Here is a 24,180-nt window from a genome sequence, read left to right as displayed (position 1 = left end):
ATCAAAACAAATATTTTACCGAAAACTACAGATCGGCACAAAATTGAGCCCTTATACCATCCCGTACACGGAAATATAAAAAAGTTATAGGGGTCAGAAGATGACAATTTTAAACATATTCATTTTGGTGCATGTAGTTATAATTTTTTTTTAAGTAGTAAAATAAATAAAACCTACATAAATTGGGTATCCTTGTAACAATATGGACCTACAGAATAAAGATGATGTGTCATTTTTACCGAAAAGTACACTGCGTAGAAACGGAAGCCTTAAAATTTGCAAAATGGCGTTTTTATTTTTCTATTTCTTTTTTGTTTCGTCACAGATTGTTATAAAATTAGTAATGTCATTACAAAGTACAATTGGTGACGCAAAAAACAAGCCCTTATATTGGTCTGTAGGTGCAAAATGATTTTTAGAAGGTGAGGAGGAAAAAAAACGGAAGTGCAAATACAATGATTGTCCTGGCGAAAATGGGCTGAGTCATTAAGGGGTTAAAGAAGCACTCTTGTTTTGTTCTGTGTCCATATGATGCACATTCAACATCAGTATTTTTGTAATGCAATCTGTTTCTTCCTAGCTCCACTGAATTCATACAGTTCATTACTGCATTTTGATCATGTAACCACCAGTCTGCCAACTAGAAAATTAGAGTGCTTAAAGGGGTATTCCAGGCAAAACCTTTTTTTTATATATATCAACTGGCTCTGGAAAGTTAAACAGATTTGTAAATTACTTCTATTGAAAAATCTTAATCCTTCCAATAGTTATTAGCTTCTGAAGTTTTCTGTCTAAATGCTCAATGATGATGTCACGTCCCGGGAGCTGTGCATGATGGGAGAATATCCCCATAAGGAACTGCACCGCTCCCGGGACGTGAGTCATCAGACAGCAGTTAGACAGAAAAAAACAACTCAACTTCAGAAGCTAATAACTATTGGAAGGATTAATATTTTTTAATAGAAGTAATTTACAAATCTGTTTAACTTTCCGGAGCCAGTAGATATATAAAAAAAAAGTTTTGGCCTGGAATTCCCTTTTAATGTGTAGCAGAAAGTGGTCTTAGGTCACCTGACTACATCATACCTATCATATTTCCCATCTCATCTTCACTCTCTGTGGAAAAAAATGGCATTACAATGGGACTGAACAGTTGTACAACTGTTTGAATGTTTCATTTAAAGAGTACCTGTCACCAAATAGAACTTTAATATAGTGTTCCTTATGTAATTAGCAGACACTTTCCCATTCACTTGCTTTTGAAATTATCAACATAAATATGTTTAAAATGTAATACAAAAACAGCCACTAGGTGTCTCTGTTTTGTTCCCTGCCACAATTAATACTGTGAGTTTGGTCTCCTCCTGGCCTGGCAGAAGACCAAACTCAGGAAGTGCTTCTCTGCACTGAGCTTGAATGACAGCTGCACAGAAAGTGAAAGCTCCACAGATTCTCACAGAAAGCTGCACAGACTGAAAGATATACAGACCGAAAGCTGCACAGAGCCTGAGGTCTTCTATTCATCACAGCACTACAAAGATGTAAGGGCGGAAGTTCTCCCCCAGCAGGCTTCAGTGATGTCCTGCATGCTAGGAAATGCCCACTTTCTTATGATGGAAAATTGTACTATGTGAGCAAGAATAATATAAGATACCGTTTTTAAAGCTCTGAAATTCTTTTTAAGGGCTTGATGGGTGTTAGGAGTAGTTAGGGAACATTGCCTGAGTTAGTTTAGAACAGTTTATTTGGTGACAGGTACTCTTTTTAAAGAAGATGGTTCTGATTTCCATTAAAGACACACATAACTATAGCTTCATCTGCTCCTTTTCAGCCACAAAGTTTGTAGATTGAGTGTTTTTCCTCTATTTACAGGTAGTGCATTTCTGGTCGAGCAGACTGCATCTTCTGTGTAGATGATTTGTGATCCTTTACCTCATTGCCTTCTCCCTGTAAAATTAATCACACTTCTAGCCGTACCTTAGGAAATGAAAAGAATCTTCCTTCTAGCTCTGCCACATATTAGTCATATCTTTCTGCTTTGATGCTCATGATCTAGCTCTTTGATATTTGCTTTAAACTACATTGCATATGTAATAATACATTTTAGAATAAAATAGACCCATGTGTAAATTAAATAAAGTGGAAAGGATGCAGCAAATAATTCATCATAAATTAGTGGGAGGTTGTTTGTAGCTCCAACTGAAACACTATCACGGTCTTTGGATCCAATGACAGCTTAGTGACATGTTATATGCTTTTCTACATTGCATAAAATCCAGTTATTTAGAGATTACACACATGACATTCCAGGTTAGGGAATTTATACCCACTATTAGAATTGTTACATCTAACTGTAGAACCTTAGCGCACAGGCCGTATCGGGAAATGCAGAGTTGTAGTGACAAGAAAGGGGATGTCAACCTGAACCATTTGTGTGTCTCTGGCTACATCACATTACCTGTAGGCACTCTAGCTAAGCCATAGTCACTGATCACAGCTTTGACGTAAAGGATCTGAGCTAAAAAGCAGCAAAATCTAAGGACAATAAACACTGTAGCATGTTGTAAGCAGTTTATTCACGTATAGGTAAAGGTGAGCTTACAACAATTGCTTCAATATAGGGCTGCCAGAAAATATGAAGATATTGAATTCATGTGGTGTCTGGTTAAATGAAAGGATGCAGGAAGGCGGAAAAAATAAATTCTATAAAGAGTGGAGCATGACCCATATAACATGGAATTGCCATGGGAATAATAGTGTCATGGACTGGCACACAGAGTTCTGGAGAGTTATACTAGCTTGGACCACTAATGAAAATCAGAAAATGGTGCAACTGACAGACCTAAAGCAGGGAGGTTAGGTAGGTCTTATAAACCCCCAACTAAAGGGAGTCTGTCATTACTTTCATTCTGCTCGAACAAAATGTCATTGAGGTGGTCCCTGGTGGCTTCTCCCTGCTCTACAGACCTTCATTGATAGAGCTTTCCCTATACCCAAACAGTTAGAAAATTCTCAATCAAGACTGGTTGGCACCCCAATGACTTGACAGATTCCCTTTTAATTGAGCCACTTCTTTGTATTGCCTGGAATATGCCTTTTTCTATTACATAATTTCATCTGTGTTCACTGTGTTAGGCTGAAAAGCGTTTTAGAACACCACTTCATTGAGTTAGTTAAATCTGAAGGTCCCTTAATTTGTGTTTTCCTTACGGTTGTGAATTGAGTACAATGATTTACATAAAAAGTGAATGATCATAGGAAACATTTGTGTTTGAATAGTTCACTTTTCTGCAATTTAGCTTTTCCCGTTACGCTGTACACTGCTCTAAGCACTCAAAGAAAATCCATAGCTGCCAACATATTTTTTGTCCAACAAATGATTTTTCTTGAAAAATACAATGAAAGCATTTTTCACCATTTGTCAATCAATATAACTTGAAGTAATAACAATATTTATGTATTTATTGTATCCACACTTTTTTATATATATATTTTTGTAAGGCAATAATAGGTGGACACTTCAATAATACTGATTATTAGAGATGAGCGAAGTTACAGTGATTCGATTTGTCACGAACTTCTCGGCTCGGCAATTGCTGACTTTAGCCTGCATAAATGAGTTCAGCTTTCAGGTGGCCTGGAAAAGGTGGATACAGTCCTAGGAGAGAGTCTACTAGGACTGTATCCACCTTTTCCAGCCCACCGGAGCACCTGAAAGCTGAATTCATTTATGCAGGATAAAGTCAGCAATTGCCGAGAAGTTTGTGACAAATCGAATCAATGTAACTTCGCTCATCTCTAATACTGATTATAATAGGATTATATTATCATCAATATTACAGTTCCTATGTTGGTAGTTTATAAATGGAATAAAATAGGATTGGTTTATTTTAATGAGTATTGTGCTGAGACACATAAACTAAATAGGAAGTGATGGTGTCATGGGCATTCATAGAATTTTGACTGGGGACCGAATTAAAGTACATGAGCTCATGTCAGCTTGAGTTTGTTCCACAGTTAGGCTCTGTTCACACTTTCTTCAACACATTAAGTGCATGTTTAGGGAAAGCTCTTGTTGCACACATTGAATTAACCCATAGGAGCCCATGTACCCAACATACGCTGGTCTGAAGTGCATCAGCACACTCTTTGCCCTTAAATAGACCTTAACCCCTTAACGACCAAGGATGTAAATTTACGTCCTGGAGATTGCAGTACTTATTTACGTCCTGTACATGACCACGAGCATCGGCGCGATGCTCGGATCATGTGCGGCTGGTCCTGGCTGCTGATCGCAGTCAGGGACCCGCCGGTAATGGCCGACATCCGTGATCACGCGGATGTCTGCCATTAACTCCTCAGATGCCATGATCAATACAGATCACGGCATCTGCAGGACTGCGGTCAGAAATATGAATGATCGGATCGACCGCAGCGCTGCCGCAGTGAGCCAATCATCCAGAACGGCGCACGGAGGTTCCTTCACCTGCCTCCACTGCCTTCCAAGGGTCCACTGCTCTTGTCTGAGATCGAGCAGACCAGAGCAGAAGATGACTGATAACACTGATCAGTGCTATGCATAGCACTGAACAGTATTAGCAATCAAAGGATTGCTATAAATAGTCCCCTATGGGGACTATTAAAGTGTAAAAATTAAAAGTAAAGTAAAAAAAAAAAATAGAAAAATCCCCTCCCCCCAATAAAAATGTAAAATAAAATTAAAATATAATGTTATTGATCCCGCACAGTGAACGTTGTGAACGTAAAAAAAAAAAATTGCTGCTTTTTTGGCACATTTTATAAAAAAAAAAAAAAAAATTATTAAAAGTTTTATATACAAAAATGTGGTATCAATAAAAAGTACAGATCATAGCGTAAAAAAATTAGCCCTCATACTGATGCTTCTACTATAAAATGAAAAAGTTATAGGTCATCAAAATGTTTTTTTTAAGCGCAACAATAATAAAGTATGTAATCATGGGTATCATTTTAATTGCATTGATCCACAGAATAAAGAAAACATGTCATTTTTACTGTAAATTGTACGGCATGAAAACAAAACCTTCCAAAATTTGTTAAGTTGCTGTTTTCTTTTTGATTTCCCCACACAAATAGTACTTTTTTGCTTGCACCATAAATTTTATGGTAAAATGAGGGATGTCATTACACAGGACAACTAGTTGTGCAAAAAAAATGCACTCATACTAGTCTGTGGATGAAAATATAAGAGTTAGGATTTTTACAAGATGAGGATAAAAAAACGAAAAATGCAAAAATAAAATTGGCCTGGTCCTTAATTCCACGATTTTTTTTTTTTTATTTGACTATGCTACAGGGGCAGTAAAGTTAGTGTAGTTCATAATATAGTATCTGTACCTGTGTGTGACGGTTTTCTCACAATTCTTCTGTGATTTTCACTCCAATATTTATTTTTAACAGCATACAAAATGACTGTTGTCTCAGATTTTTCCCAGCTTGCAATGTGGCCGAGACCTGACTCACTAGTCAGTTGATGACAAGAAGCCTGTCTGCTTCACTGGGTGGAGGGATCGCTTGGTGGGACAGAGATCAATCTGCAACTAATGCAACTGCTATAGGCACCCTGATTGAAAACCACAGGTCTTTTGAATGGATGCAGCTCATTTATGTTTCAATGGGTGGGGTGGCTGATGTGTGGGAGGGAGAAAAATGGAATTGTGGGATTTGTAAAAAAAAAAAAAAAAAAAATAAAGAAAAGTCAAACAGGAAATACCAGTTCACAAACAGCTAGCCACAGTGTAATGGTTATGATCTCACAACATAGCCATTTAGCCCCAAGACAAGTGCAGATCCTTCCTAAGCATATCCATTACTGTCTGCCAGGTACATACTAAAATCACCTTATGGTGGATAATCCCTTTAAGGTCAAAATGGGCTTGGTCCTTAAGGGGTTAAAGGACATCTGCAGTGCCAATTAAGTAAGGGTCTAATGTCATTAAATAAGAAGTTAGGCAAGTTAGTAATTAGGTTCCATTACCTGTGTCTTGCGCTGTTTCAAGCTCTGCCACCACCGTAATTGGCTCCCTGGTCCCCTAGTGCTCGTAACGTCAACCTGTTATTCCCTATGTGGCCGTCATCTTGGTCGACGCTACGTCACGAATGCCTATGATGCGCCGGGAGATCCCTGCACTTGCTCGTCGTGCCGGTACCTCTCCTCCTCCTTTTTGTTTTTTAAGTACCAATGCTGCAGATATCCTAAATAACGGACATAAAGGTGCCAGCCAAGGTGACTCCATACAACTCAACCAATATTTATCACATATTTGTCTGCACTTCTTTCAAACACAGCTCCTCTTCCACTTTTGAGGAAGTTATATGGGGACATTCATTGAAGAGGACTGCTACCCAAAAGGGTGCAACCTACTGTAACTAATCATCTGCAGTGAATGGACAGTGTTCGAAATCTAGGACTTGAACCATGAACCTTTGGATAGGGGATAAGATGTATAAAGCCGGAATACCCCTTTAAGTATTTGAACAGTGTAAAATGCAGAAATGTGCATACAATTTGGCAGATTTAGAATTCTGGACAATTTGCCCGGGACTCCCTGGTTGTAAAACAGTGCTTTAATTTCTTCCTCTTTGGTCATACAGAGCAGTGGCTCAGGTTTAATACAATGTTTCCCAACCAGGCTGCATTTGCCAGCTCATAGAAAAAGATAAAAATTGGCAATTCTCAGTTGTCCTAACAGCTAATTGTTCTTTTACATGGCAGAGACTGCAGCCCGATTTGAATGCCAATCTAGTAGATTGGTGCCTGTTAAAAGGAGTTGTTTGCTTTTTATTTTCCATGTAGGGCTATGCGGACGTTCCCTGGATTGTTTGTGTAGCCCTTCACATATGTAAGTGTGGTCAATAAGTTGCTTAAAAATGTTTGCTGCCGCACAATCTCAGCAAATTACCCAAGAACGAGAGCTTTCTCCTTCATTGGCCGTTAGTTGAATCTTTTACAGGGAGCAGTAATCGGTCTGTACGGCTAATGTAAAAAAACTCACCTGAAAAGAAGATGAAAATGTCAAGTTTTGCAATTAATAGCTGAAAAAAATATAATTTTTAAAAATCTTTTCTATGCATAAAATTATCTTACTTGAACGACAACAGTTGACAGGTAAACTTGTCAGTACCCTGGCTGTCACCCAGTTAAACTTTTTTATTTTTATCCTGTACATCTAGTGGTAAGGTGCGCTGAAGACCCTCCAAGGAATTCATATTTACTATAGATGCAATGAAAACCGAGAAAACTGTCATTGATATGGGATCTAATATCTACTGAATACTGTGCATTTTGAGTACATTTTTGCTCTATTGTCTTTATGTTGTTCTTTTTGTTTATTGACACATGACTGACAATGACAGTTCTATAGTATGGTAGATATTGCAGCAAGACATGTGACAACTTTGCGTAATAATAGGATAAAGTCATGATGTGGCAGAAAAGAAGACATCCGTAGAACTGATCCCAACTGGAGTTGACAAATGCCAATCTTTAATAATGCGTATTATTATTATTTTTATTACAGCCTCTAATACCCAGGAGCCCTACAAGTGGAGCAGCTACTCCCTCAAGCACAATAAGCACACCTACAAAAAGGGACAGTTCTGCACTCCAAGATCTTTTCATCCCCCCACCTCCAGCTGAGCCCTACACACCAAGGTATGACTGAAAGGGTATTCTTATTATTCTATATATATTTTTGTATTCCACTTTAGTTTAAGTTGCTTATGTTATGTTTATTAGAAAAAGTAATGTAACAAAAAGTATACTTCTCTAGGCCAACGTGGGTGAATAAATTTAACATTTAGGTTTGAATCCTAAAATCAGATGACACGCTTCATTGAAGAAATTTCTGTCTTCAGCCCTCATTTCCGTTCTTAAATAATTTCCAGGTATTTTAAGCTACTACGCAATTACTCTATAGTAAAAATATTAGAAAAACCTTTGTACCCCCAAACAGATAATGTCCCTGCACCAGAATCAAATATAAAAGCTTATCCAGTGCCCTGAGATAGGTCTCTACTTATTTGCATGTTTCCATCCAATTTCTAAGAAAAACAAATCACTTATTTGTTGTGTGAACATCTGATGAAAGTGAGCATGTAAATACCTTCTGTTTTAGGAAGGCCTTGAAGGGTTAATCTGTCAACTATGTATGAAGAAAGGAGCTGGAGGTACCAGCAGACTATGCCTTTGTTTATTGTGATGGACATCTATAAAGTTATAAAACCACTAATTTCGTTTACAACTACACAGGTGGTGCCAAGCTGCAGCGGCATGCCTACAGGGTTTAGTCCTGGAAGCCAAGCCCTGTACATCAATTATGCAGGAAAAAGCAGGGAAGAGGTGTTTGACTGTGGCTTTGACTGTGTAGCTGTAGAAAAAAATATTTATTTTAATAGGCAGTTATAATAATAATTACAGCTACACAGTCAGTGAGGCAGTGAAAGCCACAGTGGCATGCCTGCTCCCTGCTTTTTTCTACAAGATTGATGTACAGGGCTTGGCTTCCAGCATTGAGCCCTGTACATCAATAAAGAAAAGCAAGGCAGTGGGTGGGATGGAAGAGGCATGCTACTGCAGCATGGCACCACCTCTTAGACTGTGTAGCTGTAAAATAAGAGTGTTTTTTTAACTTTATAAACACCCATCACAATAAACAAAGGTACAGTCTTTTTCATCTTACTATAGCCTAACTGATGGTGTCTGCAGCTCTGTACAATAAATTTTCTTCAAAGGAGGTCTGTTTGTTGTTAGGGCAAATAGATATATATGGTAGTACAGTATGAGATTGTAAAACTATATGAAAATAAAGAAAATATATTTATGAACACAACATTTTGTAGTTAAAATGTATTGAAAATAAATTCCAAGACCCAACAAAATAAAAATGTATTTTGTATTCCCCACAGCTGTACTACATAATATACTAAAATTGCTATACTATGTGTATAGCAATTTTAGGTGATTGTTTCATAGAGTTTAACAAAAGACTGAATACAGTTATGTTGGGCAGAAAACTAAAACATTATGATAGCTGGAATACAAAAACAAAAATAAAAGTTAATCTTGTTGTCTAAAACTAAAACTTATAAAGATTACCTTGTAATGATCCTGGGCCAGACGTCTAGCACCTTGCAGGAAGTTCTCAAGTTGTTCAAACATATATTTTCCCTTACTTAGTGGGAATCGATGAGGAAATTGGTAAGAATTGCTAGGCATAATGATGGTAATGGATGACTGGCTGGGATATGAGAGGGTGGCAGTGAGGAACCAGGGCTGGTGCAAGGATGTTTGCCACCCTAGGCAAAACCCCAATTTCCCACCCCCTCCCCCCAATCTTTGGTGGTCTGGCCCTTTTGTTTGTGAACAATACCCCATACAATGACTGAATAAGGCTACATTCACACTACTGGTCAATAACTGGTCCCGATGGACCCCATTATAGTCATATTATATTAATATATTAAAGTATATTATAAGGTCCGTCGGGCGCCACTATTTTCAGAGAGAATAGCAGGAGAAAAAAATGGTACTTTTTTTTTTTTCTCCCGCTATTCTCCCCGGCGGTCCTGATGGCCATCACGTTACCGGATATTAACTGTAGTGTGAAAGAGACCTAACACTGCCAAACCAGAACAGAACAATACCGTCATACTGTGACTGAATAATCAACGCCACACCAGAATAGAACAATACTGCCATACTGTGACTGAATACGTTTTCTACAGTTTTCCCCCTGCTGTAATATTGTAATGTGATATATAGTTATATATGGTATACAACAATATTGCCATACCGTGACTGAATAACAATGCCATATACCAGACCATGACTGAATAAAGCCACCATACCAGAACAAAACAATAACGTCATACCATGTCTGAACAACAACGCCATACCAGAACAAAACAATACAGCATACTGTGACTGAATAACACCACCATAACAATATCGAATAACAGTTTTCCAGTTTTTCTCCTGCTGTAATATTGTAGTGATAGATAAATTGCATACACTATATAAACAAATATATAAATAAATATATATATATATATATATATATATATATATATATATTTATATATACATATGTGTATATACACACACACACACACCGGGTGTGTAAATGTAATAACCCTACCCCCACCATTCATGGTGTATATATATTGTAGGGATTCCTCCTTGGGGATAGCTCTGGGATCGTCCTGGACACTGCCACGGGACACATTTTCCTCTCAATAAATCGGCAGACAATGGTTATTCATGCAAGTCTGGCACCTTGCCAGCTTTATTTAGATACGTTGCAGGAAAAAACAAACATAACGCAGGAGCAAAATAAAATCCTAGACCGTCTGGTCACTGACTACACATATCAGCATGCCCTCACTACTAACTGGTGAGCTACCCTCACCAGTTAGTAGTAGTAGTTAAACATGTGACTCCTGCAACTGGCTACTCACAGTTCACGCCACTTCTTGGACCACTCACCGCTCCGACTGTGTGTTTCCTCAACAGGGCCCGTGTCTCCCCCTTACAGCCAGCCTGCTGTTTGCACTGAATCTCTTCCTTATAAACACCTCCCCTCTCTGCTGCCTCATTCATTAGGCCGCAGGTGGAGGTTTCTCCAGGGTGAGCCAATGAAATACACCCTTTCCTTGCCACAGTATCACAAATATATATATATATATATATATATATATATATATATATAAAAGCCGTGTGTGTGTGTGTGTGTGTGTGTGTATATATATATATATATATATATATATATATATATACACATATATATACATTCCCTCCAGCTGCTCTTCGGCTCTGTGCAACTTGGGCTGGAATCCATAATCTGGACTAGCCTGTTCGGTCCGCCCGGAACAGGGGGGGGGGGCGTTGCGTGGGGAGCCCTGGGATAGGGTGCTGGCGGCACTGTGTGGGGAGTGGAGGAGGAGGGGTGCGCGCTCTGCAACATTAACAGTAGTTGGGGGGGAGATGTCAGGAAGCAGGACCTGGCCACCTTGGTGAGTGAGGAGCACTCTTCTATTCAACCAGCTCAGTCCTTGTAAACTTTCTTGCAGGGATGAGCAAGAGGGTGCTCTAGGCAAAGGCCTATCTTGCCTTTAGGTGGCGCCGGCCTTGTGAGGAAGCAATATGAAAAGTAAGCCAAGAAGCTGTGTATGAAACAGAGAGAGCGAGTGCTATTCATTGCCAATGACCAGACCGCACTTTCTGTATAATTTAGCAATGATTTACTTACCCCTGCAGCAAAGACATCCGGCATGAATAGATGAAAGCCTCTTTAATTTCTTCCTCTAAGTACTCATTCATCTGTACACTAACTGTAAATAATCTAATACACAAATCAACAGTTAAGGAGCTGTAATGCCCACTGGAGGATGAGAACTTAATGTATATGCTGGATAGTGATGTCTCGGGTTAAAATAATTCTTCTGCTGTTAAAAGACTGTGAATGATTCTCTTGAGCAACTCTGGTTTTACTGAATTGAATAGAGGGGCATTGTCACATTATGTAAAATATATGGAAAATAAGCAAACTATTGTGCATGGAATACATGTATGGTCTCACGTTCCAAGAATACACTGCTGGATGAGATTCACCATAGAGTAAGTGAGATAGTGAATCCCGGAGGGGACTGGTACTTCTGTGAATGGTCACAATGTACAATGCTTCAGAATATTTTGTGCTATAGGTAATAGAATTTAAATGATGAGTAAAATTATTTATTTGTTTTTATACACTGTTTAATATATGGATGAAATATATGTTCTATGATGTTTTATTTGAAAGTGCATTTTTTTTTACCTGGTTTTTACGGAGGCGGGACTGTGCATAACTTGCTAGACCAGTGTTTTCCAACCAGTTTTCCTCCAGCTATTGCAAAACTACAACTCCCACCTTGTACGGTCAGCCAAAGGCTGTCCTGGCATGCTGGGAGTTGTAGTCTTGCAACAGCTGGTTGGAAAACACTGTACTAGACACTAATGGTATTTTACTAATAGTAACAACCTTTTTTTCAGATATTTCACTCCCTTTTATTGAACCCTCTATAAAGCACATACACCAAGCTTTACTGTTTATACGGACAGTTCAGGAGGGAAGAATAGCCTGCCTCTAGGGAATTGTAATAAAATTAAGGAATATTAAGAAATTAAGGCTATTAGAAAAATGATTTCATAATAAATATTTATAATAATAAATATTCCAGTTACATTTAATAAATAATGAAACCAAATAACATGATACATTTAATTCTACAACAAAATTGAATGTGGATTTCAAGCTCTGTAACAGTAAATAAGGCTCTGACTCCTGTAAAGATATATTGGCGGAATCTGTCAACTAAATGACCATTCCGCCAACAGCTATTTAGCCTGTTCCCTTTCCTTTCACATGCACGATTGGTTCGACCGAGCGTGCATGTACTCAGAATGAGGAAAGGGGAGAAAGCTGCTGCTAGGCTTCTCTGGCAGAAGTTTATCTCTTCAAAAACAAAAGGATCGGACATGTTAAAATCCAACATGCCCAACCGCTCTCTTTCCGGACATTTGCCACCAGGGAGGGTTGGGAGGCTTCCGCACACACATAATCTGCATAAGCTTTAGTCTAATTCACAATTAGATAAGATTTAAGGATATTAGATAAAATCCTAATACATGAGGGGACATATGGTTAAAATGTTTATTTGACAAAGGCTGCTTTATTGGAAAGGAGTCTGCTGCAAGCCTCCAAGGTAAATAAAAAAATATATATATTTTGTACTTTTCCAAAGTACACTAATGCTAATATTTGCAAAGATAATACACAAATCTAGATAGGTTGCTCAATAGGGACAGCAAATAACTTAAATATTTTCTGTGCAGCTCCTGCTTTCTTGATGCAAGTATAACCACCTAGAAAAACTGTATTTTGTTTTGTTTTATGTTTTTTTTTAAGAGACGAGAAAGGCAATTTGCCATGTGAAGATTTGAGCCGGCATGTAGTCGGAAAACCAGTATCAAAAGGGTCGGAGTCTCCAAATTCTTTTCTGGACCAAGAGTATAGAAAGCGATTTAATACGGTGGAGGAAGATGCAGTCCTTTATTGTTATGAATATGACAAAGGAAGAGCCAGCATGCAAAGCCGCCGTGAAAGCACTCCAACGTATGGTAAGAGCTACTGATCAATGTGTATGGTTAAAAATGGTAACATTATAAAAAAAAACTATATAAGCCAATTGCAATGCCAGCGCTCAGCACCTACCAGTGTTGCCCTCTCCCTGGCAATCTCTGTGCTCCCTTTTCTGCTGCTATTTCTATTCTGGTGCTTAGGATGCCGGCCATACTCTCCCTGCTACTTAAAGGGCCATCTATCTCTTCTATCTGCTGCTTTGTCTGCTTACCTATTCCTGAGTAATATTTCAGTTCTCTGTGTCCATAGTGAAATTGTGTTATTTTTCTGATATTCTGCATACTGTGCTTCATTTCCTGACTTTGCTTCTGCCTGACCCCTTTATACACTACTGCCTCTTCTGTACTTGACCCAGATTGCAGACCCTAAACCTGTTCCAAACACCGTGTTCCCAACCAGTGTGCCTCCAGCTGTTGCAAAACTATATCTCCTAGCATGCACAAAGGCTGTCAGGGCATGCTGGGAGTTGTAGTTTTTCAACACCTGGAGGCACCCTGGTTGGGAAACACTGGTGTATGCCCTACAGAGGTGTGGTGAACTACAACCCCCAGGAGACTAGAGAGGCAGCATGCTGGTGTTATACCACAGACTGAAGACTCCTGAATGACACATGCTGGGACTTGTAGTCCCTTTTGTGTGTATGACAGTGTATCCCAACCAAGGCTGATTTATATTAGTGTGCTGTGTATAAGGGGGCTGACCGGGGAAAATAGTAGGATGGGTGAAGGGCGGAACAAAAAAAAAAAAAAGGAGCCGCCCCAAACCAGCAAGGCATGTGGTATGCTGGGATTGTAGTTTTCAGCACAACAAGAAACAGGAAATAGAAGCAAAGATAGGAAAACAAAGAGGGGGATAAAAAGACAACAGAGAACCGAAATAGAGTTGCCTAAACAACAAGAATAGAAATGAAACAAAACAAATAGGGTAAGTCAAAAATGGAAAAACACGTTGACCACCGGAGTACCCCTTTAAGGGCGTATTTAATTATTTTAGAGGATAGAAGCAGCACAAGAGAAACTTAGATCAGTGTGGACCATAGTGGTTATTAGCTGATGCCGTGTTGTGAACAGCAGCCATTGTAATGACTGACTCCTTTCTAAAGTATGTTATATAATGCTCTACAAAAACAGAAGTCCATTCCTTATATAGTTCGTGATATTTGAGTCAGAAACCTAAATGTTGTCTGTCTCATAGTAACTACTTGGGATTGAACCTAATAGGCTCTCAACCATCCAGGAAATCCAGACAAGTCCCCTTTAAAGCCACTTGCTGCTTTCCACCTCTTTTGATCAGCAAATAATACAAACATACTCATCGAGATATATTCATGGGCTTTATTTGTGCTCCCTGGCTTTATTTTAATGCAGTTTTTCCTGTTTTAGAAGTGTTTAAAAACAAAAAAAATCCTTATCTTGTATTCTGGCTGACTCTTCCTTATGAGAGGATTTTAATGAGCAGAGACCAGAGCCTCACCGTGTGCTCAGGAAGAAAGCCGAAACACTTTCAGGATGTTCATACAAAGTACTAAATAAATCTGCATGGGATTTTTTTTTTCATTAGGCATGTCAGACTGTTTCAACAGAAATTAGCTTGTGTACATCAATGCCATCCATTGAATAGAAATGTTATTTGGAAGACTCTTCTTGATTTAGGAAAGGCAGTATAGTTTAAAGGGGTACTAAGGTGGGAAAAAAAATTCAAATCAATTGTTCCAAAAAGTTAAACAGATTTGTAAATTACTTCTTTTTAAAAATCAAAATCCTTCCAGTACTTATCAGCTGTTGTATGCTGCAGAGGAAGTTCTTTTGTTTTTGAATTTCTTTTCTGTCTGACCACAGTGTTCTCTGCTGACACCTCTGTCCATGTCAGGAACTGTCCAGAGCAGGAGATGTTTACTATGGGGATTTGCCCTTGCTCTGGACAGTTCCTGACATGGACAGAGGTGTCAGCAGAGAGCACTGTGATCAGACAGAAAAGAACAACTCAACTTCCCCTGGAGCATACAGCAGCTGATAAGTTTTGGAAGGATTAAGCTTTTTTAATAGAAGTAATTTACAAATCTGTTTAACTTTCTGGAGCCAGTTCATTTGAAGAAAAAAAATTAATATTTTCCACCGGAGTACCCCTTTGATCACACACTATATCATCTGCCACATGTCTCAAAGACCGCTACAGGAAATGTCTATAGGAGTGCCGATCATTAGCTCTGCTATATGCCATTGACATGTTTGTAATATTTGTATCTCCACCCTGTTCTAATATCATAATCTAATGATTATACATAGTGCAGTGGTGCTACATAGCCTCCTACTGCAGAAGCAGTGTGTTGTAGTTTGTAGAGATGAGCGAACTTACAGTAAATATGATTCGTCACAAACTTCTCGGCTCGGCAGTTGATGACTTATCCTGCGTAAATTAGTTCAGCCTTCAGGTGCTCCGGTGGGCTGGAAAAGGTGGATACATTCCAAGGAAAAAGTCTGCTAGGACTGTATCCACCTTTTCCAGCCCACCGGAGCATCTGAAAGCTGAACTAATTTATGCAGGAAAAGTCATCAACTGCCGAGCCGAGAAGTTCGTGACGAATCGGATTTACTGTAAGTTTGCTCATCTCTAGTAGTTTGCCTTGGAGCAGAGGATCAGGGTGAGTATTACTACTTTACTATTTTTACACTGCCCCGAGGGCATATATAAAACAGTTTTACCCCCCAGATAACCCCTTTTAAATTTTTTACCAAGATAATTCTACAACACAAAATTGAGTCTACAAACCATTTACTATAAAGCTGTTTCTTTTGTTGACATCACTTAGAATAATTGGCATCCGTTCTAGTGATCGGTCCAATGTAATAAAGAAAAACATGCGAAGATGTTCTTACCTCCTTCCTAGTAACAGTTAACATAATGTCTCCTCTCAGTCCTCGCTGTTGGTTTTCACAGATGGTATATTTATCCCTTAAATAACAGATGCCTTTTCTGAGAGAACACAGAGTCATTTTAAGTGACTATTTTGTCTGCTTGGGGCTTTTTCTTAAACGTTCATTTAACATAGCTGGAATAGAACACCACTCGTCTTGAAATGAACATTGTCCACAGATTCTGTTTGGAAAATTATTTTCAAATAATAAAAATGATGCAAACTTCTGCATAGGTGTTGCCTATAGTTTAACCCCTTAAGGACCTAGCCAATTTTATTTTAGCATTTTTGTTTTTTTTCCTCCTCGCCCTTTATATTTCCATCTACAGACCCATATAAGGGTTTGTTTTTTGCGTGACCAATTGTACTTTGTAATGAAATCTCTCATTTTACTATAAAATGTACGGCGAACCCCAAAAAAAAAATTTAGGGAGGAAATTTAAATGAAAACCACAATTTTGCACATTTTGGAGGGTTTTGTTTTCACACTATGGACTTAAGGGTAAAAATGACATGTGTTCTTTATTCTGTGGGTCAATAAAATTAAAATGATACCCATGGCTAGATACTTTTATATTTTTTTACCGCTTAAAAAAAATCTAAAACATTTTGTACAAAATCAGTAATCTAAAATCACCCTATTTTGACCACCTATAACTTTTTCATTTTTCCATATATAGGGCGGTATGTGGGCTCATTTTTTGCGCCGTCTGTACTTTTTATCGATGCCCCATTTGCATATATACAACTTTTAGATAATTTTTTATAATTTTTTTAAATAAAATGTGACAAAAAAGCTGCATTTTTGGACTTTTAAAATTTTTTACGTTTACGCCATTCACTGTACGGGATAATTAACATTATATTTTGATAGTTCGGACAATTACGCATGCGGCGATATCAAATATGTTTATTTAAAAAAAATTACGCTTTTTGGGGGTAAAATGGGAAAAACGGACAGTTTTCCATTTTATTGGAGAAGGGTATTTTTCACTTTTTTTTACTTTTTATTTTTACATTTTTCAACTTTTTTTTTACACTTTTTGTGTCCCCATAGGGGACTATCTATAGCAATCCTTTGATTGCTAATACTGTTCAGTGCTATGTATAGGACATAGCACTGATTAGTATTATCGGTGATCTTCTGCTTTGGTCTGCTAGATCTCAGACCAGAGCAGAAGACCCTGGGAGATGGCCGGACCCAGGTGAGGGGACCTCCTGCCACCATGCTGGATGATCAGATTGCCACGGCAGCGCTGCGGGCGATCCGATCATCCATTCAAAGTACTGCACTGCCGCAGATGCCGTGATCTGTATTGATCACGGCATCTGAGGGGTTAATGGCTGACATCCGCGTGATCGCGGATGTCGGCCATTACCGGCCAGTCCCCGGCTGCTGTTAGCAGCCAGAACCTGCCGTGTATGACGCAAGCACCGTTCCGAAGCTCGTGGTCATACACAGGACATAAATGTACGTCCTGGTGCGCGAAGTCCCGCCAAACAAGGACGTACATTTATGTCCGTGGTCGTTAAGGGGTTAAAGGGGTATTCCGGCTTTATACATCTTATCCCCTAGCCAAAGGATGGGGGATAAGATGTATGATCACAGGGGTCCCGCTGCTAGGGACCTGTCACGGCCACGCCCCCTAGTGACATCATAACATGCCCCCTCCATTCATGTCTATGGGAGGGGGCGTGACTGACGTCACACCCTCTCCCATAGACATGAATGGAGGGGATAGGGGATAAGATGTATAAATCCGGAATACCCCTTTAATGCCATTTTTTTTAGTTATTGTTTAAGAATTTGTATGAGGCCTATATTCACTCAATAATATGTAATGTAGCGAATCAGGTACAGGAGGCAAAAAGGTTGTGGTAGGCAGCAGAGGAGAATCGTACAGTATGGAAGGATCAGGCACAGGTCAAACACAGCATATCAGAACAGCTTCAGAAACACACTGAAAAATCACAATGTGGTATCCTGGTACAGGACCTAGTCCTGTACCATCCTTAAGTCCCCTCAGGAAGAGTCCTTTAGGTCCATAGGGCTCTCCCTGCATGGCTCCCCCCTTGTTGTCACAAATAAATGCAATGTATATTCATTATGTGTATCTATTGTCCATATGTGTAAAGTTGTACAGTTTGTATAAAATGTATAGGACCTTCCTTAGTCATGTGACCTACTGTTGTGTGATATACCCAGAGTTCCATGGGCACAGGAACCCCAGGCATTAGCAACCAATGGGCTTTAGTCCTGCCCCCTAGTATATAAGGGGCTGTAGTCTCTATTCTCACTCTCTTGTTCCTGCACTCTCTTAGAAAGCACAAAGTCCTGTATACTGCAAATTCATCTCATCTAGGTCAAAGCCTAAGGAACAGCAGCCACTTCTAAAACATGTTACAAATATCTCCACAAATCCAGTGACTACTACTCAGCTAAGGAATATATTAGTAACACAGTGGCCTGCATAAATATCCTCATAACTACAAGTCCAAGCAAGCCTGCAAGGTATCCTGTGTCCCGGTTGCCTCTGTGGAAACTGCATTACTGTAAAGACTGTTTCCTGAATATTCCAAGTAAAATTTCCAGTTATTGCAAAACCCTTGCCGTGGACATTCCTTTATTGCATACCGTTTCTGGGCTGGTTGTCGGTGGTTATTATACCGAAACAACCGCATGCTGGCGTCACGAACACTAAGGGGTTAGCACCAGACCCTGCTACATCCTGCAACACCCTGTGGTCACCACAACAATATTGTTAAGACACAGGTGAGAAGGGGTTTGGGTGTTCATGCTGGCCCTTTAAGACACAGGGAAAGCATGCTTTCCCCCTATGGACAGGGTTGTATTTACCATTAGGCTCCCATGGCCTGTGTCTTGGGCAGCAGTGTTGAGAGGGGCAGCACTTTAATGAGGAACATTAATAATAATGTTCTTTGGGTGAATCTACATGGGTCAAAACTGTTGCAAAATATGCCTCCAGATTTGTAGCCGCAGCAAGAGCAATATGTTGTGGATTTGTGATCCACTTTACGCCTTCTGTACATAGGGGTAAGAGTCACAGAGAATCTGCAACAACATCGGCAATGTAACGCATGTGGTTTTTGCTGCATTTTTGTGGCAAATCTGCAATTAAAAAATGTTGCACCCTATAGGATCACTGTAATGGGTGTGTATTCAGTCAGGCCAGACTAGGGTTGGCAGCAGAGCAGTGAGGAGTGAGAAGACGGGCGGAAGCAGAGCAATGGAGGACACCAACCCAGTGGCAGAAAGTGCAGAGAGCAACAGAAAAGCCCATGTTATACTGTAGTTTTCAAGTCTATTAAGACATTTCTTAAATTAATTTGGGTTATTGTCCAATGCTCCTTTTAAGTACTGACTGAATATGATGTGTGTGGCATATGTGACTTGGGGGCCTTAGTTCATGCTTAGACATTATCTGGTTAACCACCACTGGTAAAGATGTAGCTGTGTTAGTTAGCTTCCTTGAATTGTGAATATACACACATGTCACAATTTGAAAGTAGATGTAAACAGAGAAAAATGATGTCTCCTATTGACATGCTAAGTGGACACATACTTACAATATTTGAATTACTTTATGTGAATTTTATAAATTGCATATTTAAAGCCTTTGACTAGGAGATTTAAATGTCCTTCTCTTTGTTGGGCGAAGCCATTACTGCTTTGCTAGTAACAGTGTCTTGTGACTACATGGCATAACATATACTGTAGTACATGTTGCTGGTTTTGAATGTTTGTCCTTAGTCTCCATTTTCTGGGTCTATGACAATTTATCATGTTTTTATCATGTAGGTAAATTGAGGCCAATATCTATGCCTGTAGAATACAACTGGGTTGGAGACTATGAAGATCCCACCAAGATGAAACGTGATAGTAGAAGAGGTAAGTCAAATAATGTGAATGAAAATCAACATATAAATGTATACAAAATTGCAACTAATCTATGTTTGTCAGAGCAATGCGGAAGTCATTAGGTCTCTTATGAGGCTTGCTACTTATTTTCCGTAGATTTCTGAATAGCAAAGTGTCTAGTAGAGATGGGAGAATTTTTCAAAAATCCGTTTCGGACGATTCACCAAATTTTCCCCAGAATATATTCTTAGCGAATTGTTATTAAAAATGGCTATTTCGGGTTACCAAGAACCTCAATAGGGGTGTAGAACACTTTGTCTTGCCGTAACACGCATAGAGAGTGGGCTGGGGTAGTGAAATAATACTGTTATTCAGTATAACATGCAGAATACAGGCATCGCTATTAGAATCACTGTCACAGAGCAGCACAATGACATAGTCTGGATGTAGCAGCAGGGTCGGGAGACCATATGGCGTCACGATTGAAGAGATTTTTTGAGATGTCAGTTGAAGAGTTTAAAGAAATTAATGAGTTTAATGTGCCACCAGCAGCATGAGATCATATGGCGGCACAATGACACAGTCTGGAGGTGGTGGCAGACTATGTAGGCCGCAGAGCGGCACAATGACAGAGCCTGGAGGTTGCAGCAGCACAATGACAGAGGTGGCAGCACAATGACAGAGCCTGGAGGTTGCAGCAGCTTGAGGAGACCATATGGCGGCACAATTACAGAGCCTGGAGGTGGCAGCTGCAGCATGAGGAGATCACACAGCGGCACAATGACAGTCTGGAGGTGGTGGCAGCCTATGCACAGAGCGACACAATGACAGAGCCTGGAGGTGGCAGCAGCATGACAAGACCATAGCGTGGCACAATGACAGAGCCTGGAGGTGGCAGCAGCATGACGAGACCATAGGGCGGCACAATGACAGAGCCTGGAGGTGGCAGCAGCATGAGGAGACCATATGGAGGCACAATGACAGAACCTGGAGGTGGCAGCAGCAGCATGAGCAGATCACATGGCGGCACAATGACACAGCCTGAAGGTGGCGGCAGCCTATGCAGAGCACACAATGACGGAGCCTGAAGGTAGCAGCAGCAGCATGATGACACCATATGGTGGCACAATGACAGAGCCTGGAGGTTGCAGCAGCAGCATCAGGAGTCCTGAAAGTGACCTGTTGACAGAGTAAGGCGGTGGGTGGCAATACCAGTACCCGCTGACGAAGGTGTGTGAAAGAAGGAGCACTTGGCATCAGATGTGTGGCATCAGGCGGAAGGCAGGATAAGAATAGTAGCTGTGGCGGGTAGGCAGAAGAAACTGGTCTCTTTTGTGAAAGTGTTGGTGTGGCACCATAGATAATCTAGTCTGATGCATCAGGCATTTGTGAGTGGAAATCCTGGTGGATCTTCAATGTGGGTTGGCAGGGTCATGTCCAAGTATGCCACCACCTGCTGGTTCAGGTCCTGCTCAAGGTCTACCTCCTGCTGCTGATTAGTTGCTTTATTATGCAAGTGAAGAAAGATACTCATCAGCAACTGTAGACTGAGGCTGCTGCTGATGGAGCTGGTAATGCACCTGCCACCCCACCCCTCCCCAGCAGCTATGGCAGTGGAACATGAGCACTGAGGGCCCCCCAGTCAGACCTGCGGGAGGATGGACGATGGTGCAGATAGGCAATGGCCAACTGAATAAGTAGGATGTCTCTGTAGTATTTCAGTTTTTCCTCCCTCCATTTGTGCAAGTGACTCGAAGGGACTCCCTGCCTCCATCTCCACTGCATACTGCCACGGTGTGTCTAGGTCCTCTGTCTTGTCTTCCTCATTACCCTGTAGCTCCTCTAGCTGCTCCTACTCCTCCTCTCCTGTCAGATGAGTATAAAAATCACCCGTTTCGCTACACATTGCCTGTGCTACACTGTCCCCCTCCTCCTCTTCCAGTTCAGCCCCCACAGGGCTCATCTGGCCGTGAGATATAGGCGCCACGTCTCCAGTGCACTGACCAGCCATTGTTTCCACCATCTGTTGTAGGAAATGAAGCAGTGGAATGACGTAATTCATCTCGTAATCCTGGCGACTGGCAAATAATGTGGCTTCCTCAAAGGACCTGAGCAAAAGGCAGGTGTCACGTATGAGCTGCCACTGGTTGACATTGAAGTTACACGCTTGGATCATCAAGTAATCCTTGATTGCCATTCTCTGTTCGTATAGGTCCAACATATGAAGGGGGGAATTCCAACGGGTGGAAATGTTGTATATCAGACTATGTTAGGGGATGCCATTCTGAAGCTGCAGCTCAAGGAGGGTGTGCTTTGCGGTGTAAGAGTGGCTGAAGTGCATGCAAAGTTTCCTGGCCATTTTTAGGATGTCTTGCAGATGGGTGGAAGACTTAAGGAACCACTTGACAACCAGATTGAACATATGTGCCATGCAGGGCTCAGGCTTCCTTGATGTTCTTCCCGTTGTAGGTCACCATGGTTCCCATTTTCAGTTGTCGCGGAGAAAGCCATGATTCGATTTCTTGATGAATCACTTTGAGCAGTTTCTCTTCTGTGTTACTCCGTTTTCCAAGGCAAACCATGTGAAGAACGGTGTGACACCGCAGTGCCCTGCACACTTGGTAAGCTGGAGGGGCACTGTGACTTGTCTGTGCAGTGGAGGCTGAGGACATGGTCGAGGATGAGGAGGCAGAGTCATGAGAGCGTGGAGGCCAAGTTGTTGGTGTGGCTGTGCAGCAACCACATTCACCCAGTGGATTGTAAAGGACATGTATTGTCCCCTACCGTAGTTACTGCTCCAGACGTCGGCGCTGCCGTGCACTTTGGTACACACCGACAGGCTCAAGGACTGGCCCACCTTCTGTTCTACATATTTGTGCTGGTACTGCCTTTTTCAAAAAATAATTACGGCTTGGGACTCTCCACCTCGGCTTGGCACAAGCCATCAGTTCTCTGAAAGGTGCAGAGTCCACCACTAGAAAAGGGAGGGACTGCAATACCAGCAACTTGGACAGGAGCACATTCAGCTTCTGCGTCGTTGGATGAATGGGCGCATACTGCTGTCTCTTGGAAATCTCTTCGGTGATGGATTGCTGCCGGAATGACTGACGAGAAGTAAGAGGAGCGGGAGCATCTGGACCAACAGAAGATGGGAATGACAGACAGCTCCCTTCGGCTGAGGTGGTGGAACCTTGGCTGGCTGAAACATGGAGTGGCGTGCCACTGTTTGATGCAGCAGTTGCTGCAGCAGGCTGGACCACCACATCGGAGCCACAGTTCTCCCAGGCAGCTTTATGGGGACGCTGCATATGTTGACACAGGGCCTTGGTGCCAACATTGGGACCCTGGCCATGCTTCACCTTCTGCTGACATGTCTTACATGTACCCATGTTAACCACCTCCGGATGCTTGACAAAAAACTGCCACACCGCCGTGTAGCCGATTTACCCCCCCCCCCCACAGTCCGCACTGACTGACTGCTACTGCCATGGACTCTGGGAACCCCTGCTCCACTACCTCCCAGGCAGCTAGGTTGCCGCAAAGCAGGTTGTCTACCCTGGGCATGTTTGGCTCCAGACTTCCCACTGCTGCCACCCTGCTGACTCCCAACCATGCTACCACCTTGCTCGCTCAGCTGCTGCCTCACGGGCAACCTGCCACCCTCTTCTGCTGATGATGAAATTCGGAACGAATTCAACTTTGTCAGCTTTGATTCGCTCATCTCTAGTGTCTAACAATGCAGCCATATAGGGCCACGTAAACTAGTGGCACATGTTGACAACCAGTATAAGAGCTATTATGGTTACCTTTACCTGTTTAGGACACTTTGAGAGAAGAATCTTTTACAAATTGGTGAACCTTCATGTGCTGATGTACATATGGAGATTGGCTTAGATATACAGTGAACAGATTATGTGCTGGTTAGCGGCTCAGGTATTTTGCACATACTGTTTTTTTTATTATAGAGTACAGTTGAGTGAATGCATGTCTATTGCTACATTGGGTGCATGCACTAGAAGCTTTAACTCCTTAACGACAATGGACGTAAATGGACGTCATGGTGCCGTGGTACTTAACGCACCATCGCGTACATTTACGTGCCGCCATGACCGCGAGCACCGGACTGATGCTATCAGCAGCCAGGGACCCGCAGGTAATGGTGGACA

At 41.0% G+C, this 24,180-nt stretch overlaps 1 protein-coding gene across 5 annotated transcripts in view; it reads left to right on the top strand.

Moving 5' to 3' along the window:
* The window catches only part of CNKSR2 (connector enhancer of kinase suppressor of Ras 2), a 422,316-nt gene that overhangs the window by 229,347 nt on the left and 168,789 nt on the right, over positions 1-24,180 (top strand). For all 5 annotated transcript variants that reach the window (XM_056558612.1, XM_056558614.1, XM_056558611.1 and 2 more), the window contains 3 exons: positions 7,560-7,693; positions 12,987-13,198; positions 19,955-20,044. In XM_056558612.1, coding sequence (XP_056414587.1) covers positions 7,560-7,693; positions 12,987-13,198; positions 19,955-20,044 — 436 coding nt within the window. The remainder of the gene's footprint in view (positions 1-7,559; positions 7,694-12,986; positions 13,199-19,954; positions 20,045-24,180) is intronic.

Source organism: Hyla sarda, chromosome 2 (assembly GCF_029499605.1).
Source record: "Hyla sarda isolate aHylSar1 chromosome 2, aHylSar1.hap1, whole genome shotgun sequence".
Classification (NCBI taxonomy): Eukaryota; Metazoa; Chordata; class Amphibia; order Anura; family Hylidae; genus Hyla; species Hyla sarda.
Note: the sequence above shows the minus strand (reverse complement) of the source record. Positions and strands in the feature narration are given on the sequence as shown.